Here is a 20447-nt window from a genome sequence, read left to right on the forward strand (position 1 = left end):
TTAGGCCACTCCGTCGCAGGTTGCTGTCTGGTCAGTTAACCAAACAGAAGGGATAGCAAACGTTGCCTTAAAGTCAACGTCAGGCTCACGACGCCTGTTAAACAGCCCTTTTAGCTCCATGACTCCATAATTGGCATGCTGCTGTTTCATGACAACCAACTGAGAGGATTCCTTGACTGAAATCTCTGCATAATTAGGGAGCATGCTTGTCTTCCATGCCTTGTGCTCTTTAGATGGCAAGTCAAATTAAAAATCAAGGCAGACTCGCTGGTGGGGGAAGGTTTGCCTGAAGAGTTTTCAGCACCAATAGGAAGCACAAGCTGTTCATGAAAGTGCAATGATGTCAAAAATGTTTTGGCACCCTCGAGTGTACTTGAAATGATGAGGCCGGGAAGACGATTGCAGAAGTTTTCTTCATCAACTGGATATTATAACTGGATGCGCATATATTAATTTAACAACTCATGAGAGCAAATACATCTGATTGCTGAGCATTTTTTGTTGAGGTCCAGGTTTCGGCTTTAAAACATGATGAAAACACACATACATTCTATTTCCATAATGTATTTTTTCCGTGTTTACAAGACAAAATGGTTTCACAAGATAATCGCTGGGGTGAGTCTCTACTTGATGAATATGTGTCCGTGTTCTTGATGAATAGTGTTACTTCAGCCAGCCCATACATTGTTTTTCATTTTTATTAATTCAATTTCAAATTTAAACAGACAGTCATTTTATTTATAGTTTTTGACGGGTTTCTCAATGCTCATAAGTCAAACTGGACGCACAGCACCGTGTAGGTCTGGTAATATTTGAGCAAGTAATCATTGTTCATTATATAATTTGGTATTTCTTTCAGTTGTGAGGTAAATGACCAATTATATAAAGCCTGCAGCGTTGTCAGCGGGAGCGGCAGGAGGCGCTGGGGAGACAGGAGGTTCAGTACCGTACTTTGACCGCCTGAGTCGGCGCAGTCAGGGGCCAGTATGGAGAGGACACATGTCAGCTGTGCAATCTGGTTGTGGAAAAATCCTCGTCGTTCAAAGGACGATACGGCTCAGTGATCAAAGTCCCATCTCCACGTGGAAAGCAAGATGGCTTTTTTTATTAGGCATCTGTCAAAACATTGATTTCCTTGACACCTACTTTAACCCAGTGGATTTTAAGTTAATTTCTTGGGTGGAAGAAATGGTTGTAATTAATAAACAATGTAGACTGGTAAACATAAGACAAATGCTGACGCTTCAAGTCAAATCAGATTTTGCAGTTTGCTTGTAACGGTAATGGGTGGAGGGTGGTGCACATTATTATGATCACTGTTCTTTTAATTCTAAACTATTAAATTATGAATCATACCATGTTATCCAAGGCCTCTGCGCAGTTACAATACATTGGGGTATCGTGACCTTATGATGGATAACTTGCTAAAACAAATATGAAAAGAAAAGTCGTTGTTTTTTTCTCCAGTGGTTTGATGGCACAGGAATGTTGGAGTGACCACCTGGAAAATTGATTGGAATTTGCTCTATATTTGAAAATTAAAAACTGATCTGAATAATCTTTTTCTAAGTGGTTTAGAAAATATATCATACATAGACTGACTTTAATATATAATATTAGAGAGAGAGAGAGAGAGAGGCTGCAGGGAGACACACTAATTGATTAGCTATCAGACAGGAATCCAGAATGGATCTCTTGGTATTTCCATCAGTGAAACATCACATAACACACTCTAGTTTAGCTGGTAACTAAGATCAATGGTAAGATGTTTTCTTTGAAAGACACATGACCCAACTAAATATAAAGCACCCTCCCTGGTATGATTACCATGTCTACAGCATCCGATGAGTCATCCAAGTCCCTCACGCGTTCACAAACACAACATGTTATTGGAAAGCTGTATTCCATGTGGTTATTTGGACAGTGAGCTGTCTTAATAGACTTGTAATACCTATGTCTTTTTTCAATAGTGGAAATGTGGTGTACTGTACCAGCTGTGTTTGAAGTCACTGGGCGGGAAACCCCATCGCACTTGGTCTCGCAGAGGAAATCGTCGATGGAGGGACTTAAAAGCGGGCGGCTCTCTTGTTGCTCGCCGACCAGCTGTAAGGGCAAACAGACAACACAGTTCAGGCTGTCACTCAGCGGCAAACTGCCATCGTACAAAAGTCCCCGATAATATAGGAGTTCAGTCCTTTTGGGCTTTGCAAAAGTCTTTCAACATGTCTTGTGTGTGTGTGTGTGTCTTTTTGGCAAGATAAGGAACTCCTTTAAAGCACATCATTTGTTCAGAGCATCTTGACACAGATACACTGAAAGGATTCGAGTGTGGGTTGATCCACTCCGATGTTGAGGAGCTTTTTTAACAGTTCACATTGACGTGTGAGGCAGAATTGGATTCCGCTTTTTACATACGAGAACATGCAAATACAAAGTCTTTCACCCCTCTGCTCTGCTTACAGTGGTATTACTATTCTTTCTGCTCAGCAAGCCTTTACGCGCTGTTATGAACCAAAGCCACTGTGCACCGTTAAGTAAACCGGGTCTCTCATTTATAATATATTCAAGAAATCGGTGGCCAGGTTACAGTAGTCATTGAGAGAACTACTGAAAAGAGAAACCTGCTGGATGTGTACCACACAATAATTGTTTAACCATTGTTGACTCATATTCCAAACCAGCTCGCCTCTGCAGCTGCAGCAGTTTCCAATTAATTATTGGGACCCTGAAGCTTTGATGTTCCAGGTGCAGCTGCCCACAATTCACCAACCGATGCCTCATCATTTCCTGGTAGAAAACGGCGTTGTCTCTTAGAAAGGGGAAACCTCGAGCACTTTTTTCGGCCTGTGCATGTGACGCTGGCAGTGAGGAAACGTGACATTTATTATCGTAGCTCTCCCGGCCATGATCGCAAGCAGAATTTAAATGAAGGTGCTGAAGTTTAATTACCAATAATGGAATGGATTCTCTACATCCTGGTTATTTGTGGTTTCACCGACCAAACAGCGTTAAATGCATATTAACAGCGGCAAAAGTAATTCTTTGAAATATTCAATAAATAAGTGGAAACAAACTGGATTTGGGTTTTGAAGAGGGTGATAAAATACAGAAATGACCATGAAACGTACCTGTACATGAACAGATGTCATTTAGCTACGGCTAAGGTAAACCATGAAGTTCAATCCACACACACAAAAGCAATACTCCTTGGAGGACTGTTTAGAAAGCGTTCGTTTTAGTTAGATGCATCTAAGAAAGTCCCAACTCAGTGTTACTTTAGTTTCTAATATAGAACTTGTTTCTAAGCAATTCTCATAAACTGCTTGTAGCGTTGTTCAGCTGTAAGATAGGACTATAGAGTGAAGCCTAAATAAAAGAGAGCACTAATTTTGTTTCATATTCTACTTCCAACAATCAATAACTAAGAGGTAAGTGAAGAAGATGATAACAAGTACTTAAAAGAATACAGAAGAAACCTTCCCCGCAGCCACAAGAAAGATCTGTAAATAATATCCAAAGGGGGACACTGCTTTGTTGAGCAGGAGTTCGTGCGGCGCTGCGAGAGCGCTGACCCAGCGTAGGTAATTAGGCTTTGTGCTGTTGTTGTATTAGAATGCAGCTTTGGTTTGGGGGAAGTGTCTCAGTGTGAAGTAACCTAATTTCACCCTCCGCTGCTGCCGGGGCCACGAAGTTTTTGGATTGCGGCGACAAAGCGTAGGGTGAAGGTCCACCGTGGTAGTCTCGTTTTTAAAGGTCAAAACTGAGTTACGAGATCGAGTCGGAGAGAAGTCTGAGCCACTTGTGTATCTGTTGTAGTTGTTATTTAATCAGGTTGATGCCTCGTTTTCTCTTGACTTCAAAAATCCCCCCAAATTTTTTTGAACTGAACCTGAAACATGTGACATTATGAAACACACGGAAACAACACGGGTAACAAGATGAGAGACGCCCTCCTGTCTTTATTTACCACATCAAAACCGTTTTAGCCTGCGAGTTTGTCTTTGTTGTTGTTAATGAGAGGGAGGTATGATGCTCTGGATCACCGCGTTGTGTGGAGGCCGCTGGCCTCTTTTTTATCATTGGGGAATTTTTCATATCTGGTTCGCTCATACAGACAAAAATATCTGGCAGGCGTTGTTAGCAATCTGGTACTTGTTTGTTTAGTCAATCGTCTAGAAAATATGTATTGACAGAAAAATAGCCATCAATTTTGAAAACTGATGACCCTTTAGTCACTTTTGTAAGCAAGAATTCTAACTTCTTCAATGTAAAAATGTGATGACAGATAAATAGAAGCATATAAAATAGTAGAAGGATAACATTTAAAACGTTTGACACATTGATGGACATCAGGTTTCTCACCAAGATTACATTTAACATGTGGACATTTTGAAGGAACAGAGCCTGAACACACCATAATGTAACCGGACTGAACCTTTGTCCAATGTCCATTAGCGGTGTTGCCACGGTTACCAGCCATCTCTCTGTTGATTTAAACACGGATTGCCCTGCCGAGTCGTGTCCGCTGCTGAAATCTGCCAGCGTTGGCATATTCTTGGAAAGCATGACATTGAGTTTAGTTGTGAAATGAGAATTTCCATGATAAACTGCAACCAGCTGGTCCCTCAATTGACTCGCTGAGGATGATGAGAACACAATCTCTGCTACGGGAAACCACTGCTTTGTAAATCAACGATGCAATTCTTTCTTATATATAACACGCTGTTTTCCTGAGCACTTCCTGTGATTGCCATCGGGACCTAATTTAGCTAATGTTCACGAAAAGATGAGATTTTTGACTCTTCTTAATTATCCAGAAAAAGGGGACAGACGGCACGCTGGTAGCTGGTAACCTGCAAACGCCAATTATCCAAGAGAGCGGCTCCCTGAGCTCTTTGCCCATTACTCTCACTACAAGGAGGGTTATCATCCTTCCTCTTTTGCCCCCCTTCCTGTTATACCTTTTTCCTCATCGCCGATGCAAATCGCTTTGCCACTTTGTTCGCTTTAAGGAGCGCCGGAGAAAATTACGTAACGGAGGAACTTGAGCTAATTGTGCCGCTTGGGCTTGACTCCAAGAGGTCTCTCAGATGTTGCCGCTAATGGAGCCGCGTACCGGTTAAACTTGTCAGAGCTTTGAAAGCGGGGAGGTCGAGGTGAGGACAGGAGGAGGTGGAGCGCGTTGGAAAACATTTCACAAGGGGAAAGGTGGATGCAAAATATCAAAGCAGAGGCGAGAGCTGTACAGGCTGGAGGCTCTGTTAGGGGTGCTTGTCTTGAGAAAGAACCGCAGCGCCTTTCAGTGTGTTTTGTTCGCGTGGAATGAGATGTGATCGGGAATTAAAATACACTTGACCCTTTCAAATCTGTGAAAAGCTAAATTTGAGTTGAGTCAGCGTACTCATCATGGCACATTTGGTACGTATTTATGTAAACATAGCAATGTAGTATTGACTCAAGATTAACTACAGTGCCAATGTTTGTTATGACGGAATATTTCACATTTTTTATAGGAGTCACGTGCAAACTGCGTGTTGGTGTAGATGGATAATTAGTTTGGTGCAGCCTTTATTAAATCAAGATTTTCTTCATTCTCTCAGAGACGCCTGACTCCGTAGAAGCTCAATGAGGATTCGTATGCGGGATTTGGCTTCACAAATACACTTGAGATGACATTTGGCGTGAGGAGCCACGGCCGGCCACGCAGCCTCTCTCCCTTGCTAGGTGACATGGAGACGGGCCTCTAAATCTGCAGCTTTAGTCGCTGTCGTGTCTTCTGGCCGCATTGATGGGCTGAAGTGCAGTTGATTTGAAAGAAAATTGTTTAAACAAAGGGTTTGAAAACAAAGTGATACAGTGAGGAGTGAATTACGGCAACCTAGTGTTTTTTTTTTGTTGCTTTACTCTGTTCAGTGAAAAGAAAATGAGTTTGGGCTTTATTCTTCTAAATCTGTAATCGAGGATGACTGTTAACATGATGGATGTTTCAACTTGCTTTGGTTACGTTCTCAGGTGCTGCATGTTTTCATGAAATGGATTCTTTCCATATGACTCTAATAAAACGCTTACTGGACTGATGGTGTGCCAGTGCAACACTGTTGGTTTTATTAACATTCTAAGAAGTAAAAATATGATAAGACAAATTATACTTACATATTTAACAAAAGTAACTATACTTGTATTTAGATATAAAAGTCATATATTGTTTGTGTCAACACAGCAGTTTCCATCCTTCAGCAAAAATAATTGCTTGACATAATTAAATCCCTTCAACTTGAGTGGAACCATTATCTGAATGGCAGCTAATCAAAATTAGACATTGTATTAAAAAAATTGAACAAGGATAAAGCATGCTACAGGTCATTAAGCACAGACAGACACACAAGAGGACACACACACACAATTAAACATTGTACACATTACAGAAAGCAATCAAGCACAGAGCAAGGAAACTCATATTGCCATCTGGAGTACCGACAGCATCCAGCTACAACATTTCTTTAAAAAGCAAAAGAGAAGTGAAGAGCTCAGCCATTTGCTGCAGTATTTTGTCCACTGAGGGCTCAGGTTCAGCGGCGCGATGCCGTGCTGTGTGCCGTTGCCTTTCAGCAATGCATTCACACACTGCTTATGTTGCGTGGCAGCTGCTTATGAGGTGTAAAAAGTCCACACGGGACTTTTTCTATCCGGATTGTGAATGAGGGGGGGGAATTTGTGTGACCCTCTTGATAAATCCACCCCATACCTACCAATATACGCAACACATGGTAACTGGAAGAGCACCATGAATCTTTTAGAGGCTAATTCGAAAAGATAAAAGGTAATGCGGAATATCGCAACCATTTGAGGCTGCTCCTATGTAGATCATAATGTTTTTCGTACAACGTAATGATGTAGTAGGATGGGTTTTATACCCCATAGAGCAGCTGGAAACAAAGTATTTGTTGCGTCTTTGTTAGATGTAACAGTCACAAGGCTTTACTAAATGAGTTAGTAGACAGTGGAGGTCGGTCACAGGACACTCAAAGCTTTACTACTGTTCGGTATGACTAACACAGGAGGACGTTCTACTTGAAGGCGGGAGAGAGGGGTGTGGGGAGGTGGAGGAGGGAGGGGAGGGTGGGAGGGGGGTGGAGGGGCGAAGCGAGGGAGTTTCTGAAATGGTTCTGCCCACCTTGGTAGTCACTGTGAGGAGGGGCTTCCCTTCTGATGACGCCTTACTTGGTATCTCCTTCAGCACCATGGCAACAGTCCTATCTGCAGCCCTAGAGTCTTTCCCCTACAACAGTGAAATCAACAATGACTTGTGTCAGGACAGTTTGACAACTCAGTGCTTTTTGACTCGTCCAGGGCATCTTACAGAAAAAAGACTTTATCTTATGAGGATGGAAATACCGTGTGGGGGGAAAACGGTCTACGGCCAACAACACATCGACTGAAGACATTTCCACAGAACTATGGTCATGAAAAGAGCGTCACTGCACGATGTGGAGAGGACTGACTGTACACACGGATGAGCATGGTGGTCCGAAGCACTACTTATCTTACCAACTTACCAATGTTTTTCACTAAGAATTTAGTACAGTGTACGTCAGATGAATGTCCGATGTTTGAGGATCACAACAAACAGGGAACTGAGAGGTTCAATCTTTAGTTGTGTCATTAACATTAATGGAGACAAGACAGTTCTCATGTTGTGATCTTTGAAGCGCAATGCTACGGGAGAATAAATAAGGCCGAGGAGGAACTTCTTGTAGCAACACGAGTGATGCAATAGAAGCAAGTAAACTCAATAAAACATGACATTCTGAATGTGGATTGTTTGGATTCGTCAAGGTACTAGTGGGTAACTTTAGTTTTTTAATCATTAAAGAACATTTCATACCAGCGATCATTGTTGCAACTAAGATACATGTTTTGCAAGTCATTGTTAGCGCTGTCATGCTATCAACTACTCATAAACATACTCTGTATCGGAAAAGTACCGTATGCTTGATGTGCAGATTCTTAGTCGGACACAAAGGCCGCTGCATCGTCAAAACGACTCTCCGAACCGCTGCTTCACTATGCGAGGTTTTTAGTCAACAGTCGTGAAAAGGCTTAAGAAGGCAACTAGAGTGTAACTTACCCCCCAAGCACCGACTAAATGACCCCCATCCCACGTCCGCCACCCACAGTCCCGTATCGCTTTGAGCTGTTCCGGCGATTGCCGCGTTACACAACCGTACAATTTGATTACATAAGAGGTTAAATGGAGTTAGCCCGCCTATTGTCATCCTTTGCACCTCAGTTTGATATGGGCAGACACCCCCAGCCTCACATTTTACCCACAGCCGGAAGACACGTTATATTGTACCCTATTAATCATTTCATGACACACAGATGTAGCACAACTATAGATATGGCAGGAAACTGCACATCTCATCAGGAAAGAGCTCATCCTGTTGCATTTACATTTGCTGACCAGAAAAGACGGAAAAGACTCTCCAGACTTCATGTGAAGCATACTGGAAGCCTTTTAGCTGGATCTTATTAGGCCTTTTCCCCATTTCCACTTGCCAGAAAATTGAATTGGGCATTTCCTCCACTGATTTCCTCGGCTGATCATGTCACAAAGTGCATTTGCCTCGCCTGGGGGGGAGTTCCCTCCAAATCCAAATGCTCCTAATAAAGTCCCAAAAGCCACCTGCGCTCACTCTCCAGCTCGCTCGCACTCAGTGCAAAATGAACCGCTCCCTTTGCCAAGTCGACCCCGGCAGCAGAGCGCCATTCACGCGGCGAGAGAGGATTCAGAAAAAAAAACAAAAAACACTGAACACTTGTTTTTAGTTGTTTTTCAATTGATGCAATTTGAAAAGCGATGGATGTCCCCCCCTGCGCCGCATGTGCAGGTGTTGTGTTGAAAGAGCACGTCTTTCACGCCTCACAATCAGCTTGCGTTGGCTCACAGCCGTGGCCTCGCCTGCTGGATGATATTTCGTGTCAACTTTTGTGCAACTGGATCTTTTTTTTTCTAGGAATTATTATAGATTTGTTTTTAGCAGTGCAATTTCCTGTCAAACAGCTGTTTGAAACCTTAACAATAAGCTAAAAAAAAGTATGAATTAATGTTTTTATTTTATTTTTTTACAGATTTCAGAAGATATCATGATGTTGATATTATTTTTTTGTATTTTTTAGTCTGGAGGGAGTTTGTTCCACATGTGATTGCAGTTGTATTTACTCTGGGAAAAAGAATCTTGGAAATGCTCTCAATGAACAGTCCTAGTTCCTTAGTCCTATATTTACTGGTCCGTAGACAACCAAAAATAACGAGCTTAATGGCCTCTTTTGTGATGGACGTGTTGCAGAGGAAAGCCTTTTCTCATTCCGACAAACAGTAGGGCTCGTGGCCTGGTTTTAAAAAGGCTCTTTACATCAAAAGACTGTACCTGCATCCAATGTGAGTGTGTTTGAGGCCAAAGTTGAGACGCTTTGATTTCCACATGAAGCAGTTTTACAGACCACTTGAAATGAATGGCAGATTTTTATGTGGGCTTGCATTAAATCAAGCAGGGACACCTGCACTTTTATAGTTTCAGCCCTATTCTTTGTAAAGTCTTTGTCTGACCTTTTACATTTAAAAAGAGACTGTGCCAGTTTGAATTACAGGGTAATTCATGGCAAGGTGGCTGACTGATGATGAGTAAAATACATTTTTGATGCTTCGTTCTAACATCTTTTGTGGAATTCACAAGACAGTCCAAAAATAATCCAAATGTCAAAGATCACCGAATACGAATTGAATACGTTTATTTAAGCTTTTCAGAGATAAAAAACTGTAAATGGTTGCAAGATAGACAAGATTTTAACCTCTCAGGAGAGCAAACCTTTGGAATATCTGAACTCAAGGTCGCTGGTTAAAACGGGTTGATGACACACTTGAACCTCAATGGTGAAATAAAACACAGGTTTCTGTTCCTTTAACCCGGTTTCGAGTAGTGACATACAGCATAAGGCTACAAGCTCTATTCCTGAGCTAGAGGGGAAAGATAGCCACTAAAAATAAAGCACTAGCTGTGGACAGGAAGAAAGAAAGGGGATAAAAAAGACAAATGTGGAAGAGAACAGCTATTTGTTTATCTAACCTCACTCATGAGTTAATATTTAAGTATGAATGTTAACATCAATTCCCCACTTGTATAACAAGGAATGTCAGAACCAGGGGTACAATCTGCTGGCCGGCTCTGCCACAGGCCACAGAATCAGCTGGCTGTGTTAATGCGCTGCCGTTTTTGATGCGTCTGTCATCCCTACTGGGGAACCTTTGACCTCTGACATGATTCGCGCTCGGCTTTCAGAGAGAAATGCCTCAAATAAGAACAATAGCTGGGATGCCTCTCTGCAGATGGAACGTGGATCCCACTCAGGGATGTGCACATTCTGTACAAGTACTTGAGAAGAAAATATGTGGCACGCTCTCGTGCCAAGTACAATAATGAGTAAACCGCAGTATGACAAAGGGGTGTAAGTGTGTAACTTATTGAGAGTTGCGTCAAAGTAGTACATCAGTGTGCGTATACAAAAACACCCAATAAGCAGAGACAGCATCTATAAATGTTACTCTTGATTTTAAATTGTATTTCTTCCATTGATGACTCATCAGCTGTAAGGGGATTGCTCATTATCAGGAATTTGGTTTGGTGGCGGCAGACCGAATATGATTTCGTTAATGACGACAACAACAAAAATGAAGTCCACAGTCTGCAGCCGAGGGGAATTTACTTTCCAGTTCAGATAACTGCCCTCAACGCCAAGTCCCATCTCCGGAGGATGCATTCAGAACCCCCTCATGTGCTGAGTGGTTTATAAAGACTTGAAAAATGTGACATTAAGTCATTGGCAGGCAAATAAACACGTCTAAGCGCCAGACATGATCTAATTTCCAAAGCCTAAATTACTTTAACGGCATTTAGGATCAAAGATGTGTCTTGGTTGGTGAATCAATGTTATTTTGTGCTCGCGGCAAAATGATCTTATTTAATTGCAATTATTCCAACGTGAACATGATTATAACCCTGAATAACAGAATGGTGGATTCATTTCTCATCTCTAATCAGTTTTATGATTCATTGGTTACCTTATTTTGTCAAGAACAAAAGCGCAATTTAGGCCACAGAACTAATTGGAGGCATCGAAGGCAACAGCAAAGATTTTAATTGTTTGGTGCGTGCGTACAATCTCAATGCCCCATAATACAGCAAAGGGCCATATTTATCACAGGGCTCCAGGCAGTTCATTTCAGTAAACTATTTTCATTGAAAACGTTTTCCAGACCCAAATAACAAAAGTAAAAAGTTTTATGACTAACAGCCAACTGAAAGTCCTACATAATTTCCATAATTCCGCATTTGATTGAAGGAATAGTGACACTACGGGAAATATACTTCTTTACTTTTTGAGGAAAAATGGAAAGTAAGATTGTTTCACCAATCTTCTCATCTAACTTTCAGCGAGGTCACATTTTTATCAAAAGGCAGAACTATTCCTTTAGGTTATGTATTTAAAGTAACCGGTATGAATACATTTAGACAAAACAAATCCTGCATAAAAACAATCGAGTTCATGCTTGAACTCAAGTTGCATTAATTGGCATGAAATGTTGCTGCTATGAATCAACCAATCACCTCTGCATCCACCTGTTTTCCACTCTTCAGTCACTTTAATGTGAATCAGCTCAACTTGTTTGCACAGATTGCTTGGACAGAGCAGTGATCATCCTGGGATCTGTGTGTTTGCCTGTCAGCGTACTGGGACAGAGACATCTTTATGGATTCAAACTTTGGTGTCGCTTTATGTCCCACTGTCAACAGAAGCAGTATCGAATGATTTACCTGACAGCCACACTATGCCTGCATTTCTGCAGCTGTCAATTACACCCGAGACAGATGTTTTTTATAGTTGGCTTTAGCTTGTTCGGGTGTCACATTAGGGATACTTGTCATGCAGAAGTTGTGAGATTTACAGCGGATATTTAATTGTTTTAAACTTAAACCCGATGGCCACGGTGTCACATGGTACCAGTAGCTCACTGACTCTGTACATTTTGCTGATGCTGCATTATGAACACAGAACCGTTCACTTGTTGACAAGGATTAAATGTAATCATCTGAATAATTGATTTGATTGCAGTCTAGTTTTACCATCAGAAATCTAGAATATTATCATGAATTGGCAGAATTTGAATTCACCAGCCTCAGTGATGCAGACACAACACAGAAAGGTTGAGATGATCAACTGACAACCCTCTATGTTAAAGTCACCATCGATTTGACGGATTAGGGGGGCTGTTACTTTAGAACCAGGTCATCTCTTTGCGTTCCAGCTTTTATTTTTGTGTGGAAACCCAAACATCCTGGTACACAATGAGCATCTGCAAACTAACATTAACAAATACTGTTAAAAGATAAGCTGGTGTTGTGAACACACAAAAAAAAGAGACTTTTAACTACAGCAAACTTTTTATACAGGTACATTTACGCCAACACACGTTAGATTAACGTACGCAGAAACAAATACTCCACCGCTTTCAAGTAAACCTAATTTCAGTGCAGCACAACTGAATATGTGTCACTGTGAAGAGGATGTTCCATGGCAGAGCTTTCACAGAAATGAAGTGACACTCGGGGAGAGGCGGAGGACTGTAATGCTTCGTAATGGGGATTTATGGTGGGGGAGAGTCCCCGAGGTGTTTACAGGCGGCCGCTCCCAAGGACAGCTGAGCAAATACGGCTTGAATGGGAATCAGTGCGAAAGCATCAGGCCGTCCGGCGTGTGTGCCAGAATATTATGGCCCGACAAACCCCACGTACGCACCTCTGAATTCACACTATATTAAGATCAGCTTCCTGAGCCACTGTGGCTATAGCCGAGCTGCCGATGTAGTGATTGGCAGGACGTATAAGAGTGCTGCTGCTGGATTGTTTAACACTGACAGCCAGGAAGAGGGCCATGAGCAATCATTTATTATATATATATGAGAAAGAGGGTAGATGTATGCACATTATATACAGGTGTAAGACTCAAGAATAATCCCAAATGTTGTCGTTGAAAGTAAGCTATACCTCATTTATAAAAAAATCGTAATACTAGTTAAAATACTGATAAATACTCAATATATAAAACAATAGTAGATCAACAGAACTGCCACCATGGATAGACAACGTCGGTCTGTGCAAATCCTCAGGCTCTTTCTAAAAATGACTTCGTAACACTTCACAACATCCCAGCACTCAATCAACATGTAAAAAAAAAGAATTGTCATTTGTATGTCTGGATTTTATTCTGCTGTGCATTGATGCTCGTGATCTATAAAAAAAAACGTGCCGATAGTATTTGTTGACGTTAGAAAAAAGAAGCATGAGAAGTAGATCTATGGAGATTGGCGCGGGACCCGAACACAGGAGTTACAGTAAATTCTACTTGTATAAAATATACCCAAATAAGTGAATCAAAAAAGGACACAACTCTAACAAGGCATTTTTTTTTGATTTGGGTAACATCTCACTGTCATAAAACTAGACCCTCCAGGCCGGATGTTAGCGATGTGCATACAATCTCTGTGAATACTGTGGGCTCGTGTTGAAACATTAAACTCAGGCTGGTACTCATGAAACATTAACACTGGATCACAGAGCATGTAAAAAGAATGTCAATTTTGAATTAGGCGATACAAGAGACGCTGGAGGCAACACTGGAGGGTGTAAGTTTTACTCTTAAAATATGTGTGCACTCACTGTACAATGAATCCACTTGGAGGAAAAGTCTAGCTGACTTTTGGACGGCTAAGGACTCGTCGGCGCGGGTGTCCCGTGGGGCCCGTAGGTGTCATTACAGAGGCCCCTCCCACTTGGAGTGCTCTCATGAGATGTTTTCTGGCAGTCGAATATTTCATTAGCGAGAATCTGATTTGGCAAGAAATCACAAGGATTTTGCGGAGGTTTCCAGTGTGCTCTCGGTTGAGCACTCTGAGTAGTGGATATTGCGTTCGCTTGTCTTATTAGAACTGTATATATTAACGTTTTTTAATACTGTGCAACTTGGGCTACTATTATTGATACACCGTACAAGATAATGCGATTAAAAGTACTTAAACTGTCAATAAATGTGTATTTTAAAAGTTATTGAGCAAACAATTAGAGGCTGGCACCATTCATGTTTAGCAGATTTAATAATATTAATATTTAAAAAAAAAAAAAAATTCTGGAACCCATTATTGGTATTCACGAGCTTGTGTTAACGCTCTTACACAGTCACTATACATACTTTTCTCTCAATATGCTTTTTTTTTCTTTCCACCCTAGAGAGGACTCCACGATCACGTACCGAGAGATGAGAGGCTTTGTTTTGACTTCCAAGATGGATTCTTGCTTTGGACTCTTTATCACTCCTTATGTCTGTCAACTGTGGGCGTGAGATTGATCTGTAGAGCTGAGTGAAGTGAAGAGACGTCCATCCGCAGCTCGCAGCACTGATCATGCTGTAGAACCCAATGGTGGTTCTTTATGGGCTTGTCAGCCACAAGGACAGGGAGCACGCGTCCATGTGAGCGGCCATGACCGCGTGCTCGACATGCAAGCAGGTCACCCTGCTGTCACCTATTAATCATTAACGCTACCGGGACACTTCACCGGTCACTAATTGGCTGAGCGTTTCTTAACTGAGCCCTGAGCTCATTCTAATCTTCATCTGTAAAAAATAATGCAAGGCCGCAAGTGTTCTCTGCAGAGTCCAGACACTGCATGATGGACTGAGACCTGATGAAGAATTTCAGGATATTCTGGTTTTAGAAAAAAAGTACAATTTTGAAAGACAACGTCTACATGAACAAGTACATGAACAAAAACTAAATATTGCTGCTGGCGGTGGAAGGGTTGACTCTACATGAACCGCAGCATTCAACAGTAAAAAAAGTCTACCACGACATGGAGAGATGGTTCTTGAACCCAGATAGAATTAAATCAAGTAGAATTTTAGATCAAAGACTCGTCTGTCTGACTCAATATCTAAGAGCCAGGTGGACAGAAAGAACTTGAAGGGACAAAAAGAACTAATAAATGAAGCAATTCATCCTGACATTCGACCAATCCCATGCTGTTGTAATCAAAGGAAATTCTTTTTTTTAATATAATCGGTAAACATCACATTGTGCGTCTAATTGCACATGCGTACATTCCCTCCCGGGGCTTCTGTCAGAGCTGAACTTGGAGTTGTAATTTTTGTATCGGCTGCAGAACCACCAGCTGGACGGCAATAAACAAAGCTAACATTATAGTCTTGCAGAAGTGCTGTGTCGTCTCTGCTGCTGAAGTGCCGCTGCACATCTCCCATTATAATGAATGGGAAGAATGAGGGGAGAACGGATCAATGCTGCAGGATCACAACCTACAACAGAGGATACAAACTTCAGCTGACAATGCATACCTTTCCATGTGTTTATTTAGATTTGAGATAGTGTTGCAGGTAGACAATTTATTTGTTTTATTTCAGAATTTATTACATGAATCTCCTGACAGAACAAAAGCCCTCTCAAGCCCGGTTTCCTCTTTCGTCATCGCCTGCCCATTAAGACAAAACTGTGGAGAAAGAGGGACACTCAGCCACTCTTGCAGAGCCAGTCATTACCTACATTAATAGCCGTGTTGCTCCTTGCAGCTTGGCCTGCAGCTGCTAATGATAAGGGACGGCAATAAAAAGGAGGAGGAGCCCCTCTGTGCATGAGCAGGAGAGTACAGTACAGTAACAATTACTAGTGGCTGCCTGGAAAATGGCATCGCATTCTTACTGCAGACCCGTCTCTGACTTCGAGCCTCCAGGTGCTCTAGATTCAGGGTGACCGCACCGTCTCCCTCTCCGCTGAAGTGTTTGTGTTATTGTGCTTTGTAGCGCTGTCGTACAAACAGCTAATTGGCATCTGTCTTCCCCTGAGTGCTTGGATTTCAAGACGTGGCTTTCTGTCTTCTGAACGCGTTGCTATTTCAGCCCATCAAGATGTGTTTTGATTTAATTAGCCGCCTACATTTAGGGATGCTGCTCCAGCTACCTTTCCATTACGTAGTTTGAGAGTTTGGCAGGAGGAAAAAAGAAAAACGCGGTATCGTGCAAGTCAAGAGCTACTGTCAGGGCAACCTGCTAATGAGTTTACGAAAAAATTGCCATGTATCATTTTGATATCTGCCATTCAATCCAGGCCTATTCATTTGTCTGTTCTTTATCCGGTTTCTGTGGTACTGAAACAGACCTAGAGCTATTTTTGGAGGAAAAGAGAGCGTCAGAATAGGAGAGGGAGAGAATAAGAAATGTATTGATAACACGCCTGAGAGTCAGAGTGCAGTCATGCCAGCATCTCTACGAGGGTCCACTTGGCACAGTGATGCGTTGAGCTAAATGCTAACATCAGCGTTGCTAGCATGCTCAGAATGACCAAACCAAGGTTAAGGGTAACTCGCCAGGTTAGCATACTTATGTTCTAATTAGCGTAAAACACAGGGAGCTTAATGTTATTCGTTTAGCAGGTTTTTGTCCAAAGACAACCTGAAGTTTTGAAGTAATAGTAATTATTTCCTCTACTAGCGCTGTCAGTGATTTTGCCACGGTTATTTCCGTTAGCACTGTTGGCATTGTTAGTTGCAAGCAGCCGGCACAGCTGGCAAGATGTAATAAAAATCTTCCCAATTTTTTATGCAGCACCTTTAATCATAGCAAAGCTTTGGCTTATTAAGTCATCCTACCGCCACGAGCAGTTACATGTCCTCCCACTTGACTTTAGTGCCCCATTGGAGGGACCTTTACCCAACCGTAGCTCACACATACACACACAGTAATCAGGTTGCCCAGACACAGGCCCATGGGGCCCTTTCTTACCTTGAGCGACTTTGGTCAATTAAAGCAGCAGCTGCAGAAACGGAAAATTGTGGGGAGGATTTCAATGTGCACTTTAATGTGCAAGCATCAGCGTCAGCACCACATCAACCTCGTAACCTGCTGATCATAACCAATTTCTGAGCGCCCCTTTAGATGTTTTACAGCTCTGATCAAAATCCAAACCATGTCATCATTGAAAATCCAATTTCCGGCTTGTCAGTACGCCTATGCGTGGTTGGTTCATTACACACCTATAAAACCTACAGACGATCCAAAGCCGAGCTGCAAAACGACATATACGGGTACGTACAACCCCCAGATAGTCAGATTCGATTCAGATCAAGAACAGATGATTAAAAGTCAGAAGTCAGGCGTTCGCTGTTAAGGCATTAACAAGCAACTCCAGGTTCAGCGTAGGTCCCCTGTTACACTTGCCCACCCGCACCCTGATTGTTATGTCAGACTCTAGAGGCCCTGACACCCAACCCCACCTCCCGGGTGTCACCCAGCCTCCATTCAGCGGTCCTTCCCTGGAACGGGTAGGGTCCTGCAGCGTAAACAAGATCGGTTGCCAGTAACAACTTATTGTTTGAGGAAACTAACCCGTGCTGTGAGAGGAAAATAATGCTCTTAAGATGCAGCCATTTAAGTACCGTAAAAAAAAGATGTATTACATCATTTCAGTAATCCCTCACAAGGACAAACACAACATTTTGGTTCAACATTGTGATAAAAAAACATGGGATGTATTTGCATTCTAACTAATTGCACTCTAATTGCGGCATTTTGTCGAGAGAACACCAATCCCTGCACTGAGTGCCCACTTGGGCTCATTCTGTGATCTGTGATACTGTGAAAACAGAGATTGCAATCCTTTTTTTAGAACATTTCCATTCCATGGAAAGATCAAAGTGATTGAGAAGTATTAAGACGCTTTATATGTTAAACCGCAGAAACACAAGGCAGAATTACACCTTTCAAAGCCTTTACTGGAAAAGGTGCAGCCAGTCCAAACGAGTCGTTCAAACACCTCGGCAGCTCGAATGAAGAGCTGCTTGTCCGTTATAGCTTGTTTGTCTGGACACAATGAACTGAAATCATTTGGGGACTATCTTACAATGCCCTTGTATCAGCAAGGCATGCAGTCATTTCATTTTGAGAAAGGGTGCAGTCAACCGTCTAATGGCTGTAATGTGATCATCACATTGTAATACGCAGCATCAATCTATCAAACTGAGATGTGACCCACAGAGAGCAGCATGCCTTAAATGCAAAATGCCAGATGTTACATTTGGTTCTCTATAGTGATAATTCTTTACAATGGACTGAAGTTTCTCTTTCAGAATAGCGGCGTTTGTGCGTTTCAGTGTTTCAGGGTGCACGTTTTAGCAATTTAGTGCACATTTGTGAGTGTGTGTGTGTGTTCATTTGTCTTTGTGTCGGCGATACAGAGAAACTGTGACAAAGACAAAAAGAAAGAGAGACGCCCACAGGCAGCTTATTATCCGTTCACCACAATCAGAGGGAATCCAGATAAATGTCCTCTCACCGTATCATTGATCTCAATGGAGGCAGGATGCCGTCTAACTCAACAAGGCATCAGTGACGAGGACATTTGTGACGGTAACTCAAACTGTGATCAAGGGTCAACGTGGCCGAATGCCATTTATTGCAAGAAAAGGAGGCATCAAAAGGCAGTGATGGGGTTACGTCTTCTATCCTTTGGCAAAAATCAGCCCAGGCTGGTCTTTCCCCTCGGGCCCTTCACCAGAAGAACACTGACGTCGCAACTTGACATCTAGCACTAAGCCAAACATCACAAAAACAGATTTTCGGGAGCCATGGCCATTCACGCAGAGCCACTGTGCAAGGTGAGATAATGACGGCCGTCAGTCTAATTTATTTTCTGCACCCTCTCATTCAGTTCCATTTGCTGTTGTCCTGACACGATTTCAATCAGATTTAGACGCTGAAAATATCGACTCTTTTTAAAACTAAGCAGCAGCCAGACCAGACAACACTAGTTTCATTCATCGTCAAACAATAAACTAGCAAAAATGAGCCCATTAGCAAAGTAGCATAGACATCGTGTGCTGCTTCCTTGCTTTGTATAAAAAGGAGCTATTCCAAGTTCTTCATCTTCGTTCACTAAAACGGAGGAGGAACTGGACATCAAAGGGTGTCCTTTAACCAGACGCATGGTCTCACCTGGTGATGAGTAATTCTTGTGTGCTTGAGCGAGAGGGATGTTTTCTGCATGGTAACAGTGGCGTTACTAAGGACACTGCAGCACAAAGTTTAAAGAAGAGAAGAAGAGAGGCAGATTCCAAAGGTTTGGGGGGAAAAACAAGCTCTTTTTAGTTGTTGTTTACCTCATCAACCACCAGTCAAAGAAACCTGCTTGATTCGGCTTTGGACCTTTAACCACGATGCTTTGGATAACGATGGACTGGAAACATCTTGTGAGCAACCAATCAGTGTAAAGAGCCGCCTTCATCAATGCCAAACATAAATTCGGTATGATTACTGAGTGGACGCGGTGAGGGGACGATCGTTGTATAAATGCCCAACTCAAATCAAATCTGAGTAGTTCATCATCAAAGGACAAATTCTTTACTGGTCATCTAGAACAGGCTGGTGGTAATGTGTGTGTTTGTGTGTGTGTGTAGGGGCTGGGCAGGGTACTCGTCACACTTGATTAGATGTGGGCAGTGGTTTTGATTACACAAGGGTCCGTAAGGCACACGCAATCACGTCGGACGGCTCAGTTTGTTACCATCTCTCTCCCTCTTTCCAGCTCCGCTTTGTCTGGATGCTTTTTAAAAAACGTTTTGCAGCAAATTGAAGTAGAGAAGGAACAAACTGTTATAATGAGCGCGCTGTGGGAACCACCATCTCATCTCTGGTAGTTGCAATATAGTATTATCACAAAATTATGTTGTATAGCAATGCTCTAAAATGGTTGATGGAGGTGGAACCTGTTCTTTATCAGAGTCGGTTCTTGCTGCCCAGCAACAGCTCTCTCCTTTCCTTTGTACCTTTATTTCTACTTGCACCATTGTTAAAACTTTGACTGACCTTTTCTGTGGCAGCCTGTCTAACTGCCCTGGATGTGATGGCTGGAGGACAGGCTTTAATTGACATGATGGGGTTCCTAAAGGTGTAGAAGGGAGAGGAGTAGGTATGGAGCAGAAAGGTTTGGCTCTGGAGTGGTCTTTGTTATCTAAACTCATGATAAGACATTTTAAGCACCTGAGCCATTATTGCCAAAGGAAGCAGATGGATTTTGGTCTAATTAGAAGCTTTGTGTTTATTGCATAACAACTACATTCTATTGAGGTTTTGGAATAAAACTAAAACTTTTATTTTTATTATATTTATATCACTGTTGGCTCGGTCTTTGCTTTCGCACTGTTGGCTTCACGCCTCTGCTTCAGGAGATATAATGCTGAGTTGTTAAGAGTCAAAAGAAATTCTACTAATCTCCTATCATCCAATAGTTGGTGTTGTATTGAATCAACTTTCTTTAATAAATGTCACTCTGT

The 20447-nt window shown here is 42.1% G+C and overlaps 1 protein-coding gene across 4 annotated transcripts in view; it reads right to left on the reverse strand.

Moving 5' to 3' along the window:
• pex5la (peroxisomal biogenesis factor 5-like a) overlaps positions 1 to 20447 on the reverse strand; it is a 54184-nt gene that overhangs the window by 23709 nt on the left and 10028 nt on the right. For 2 of the 4 annotated variants that reach the window (XM_040184443.2, XM_040184441.2), the window contains exons 2-3: positions 7175 to 7279; positions 1992 to 2103 (exon numbers count right to left, since the gene is read on the reverse strand). In XM_040184443.2, the coding sequence (XP_040040377.2) occupies positions 1992 to 2103; positions 7175 to 7279 (217 nt within the window). The remainder of the gene's footprint in view (positions 1 to 1991; positions 2104 to 7174; positions 7280 to 20447) is intronic. The other 2 variants (XM_078108372.1, XM_040184444.2) reach the window with 1 other exon arrangement.

Source organism: Gasterosteus aculeatus, chromosome 8 (genome assembly GCF_964276395.1).
Source record: "Gasterosteus aculeatus chromosome 8, fGasAcu3.hap1.1, whole genome shotgun sequence".
Classification (NCBI taxonomy): Eukaryota; Metazoa; Chordata; class Actinopteri; order Perciformes; family Gasterosteidae; genus Gasterosteus; species Gasterosteus aculeatus.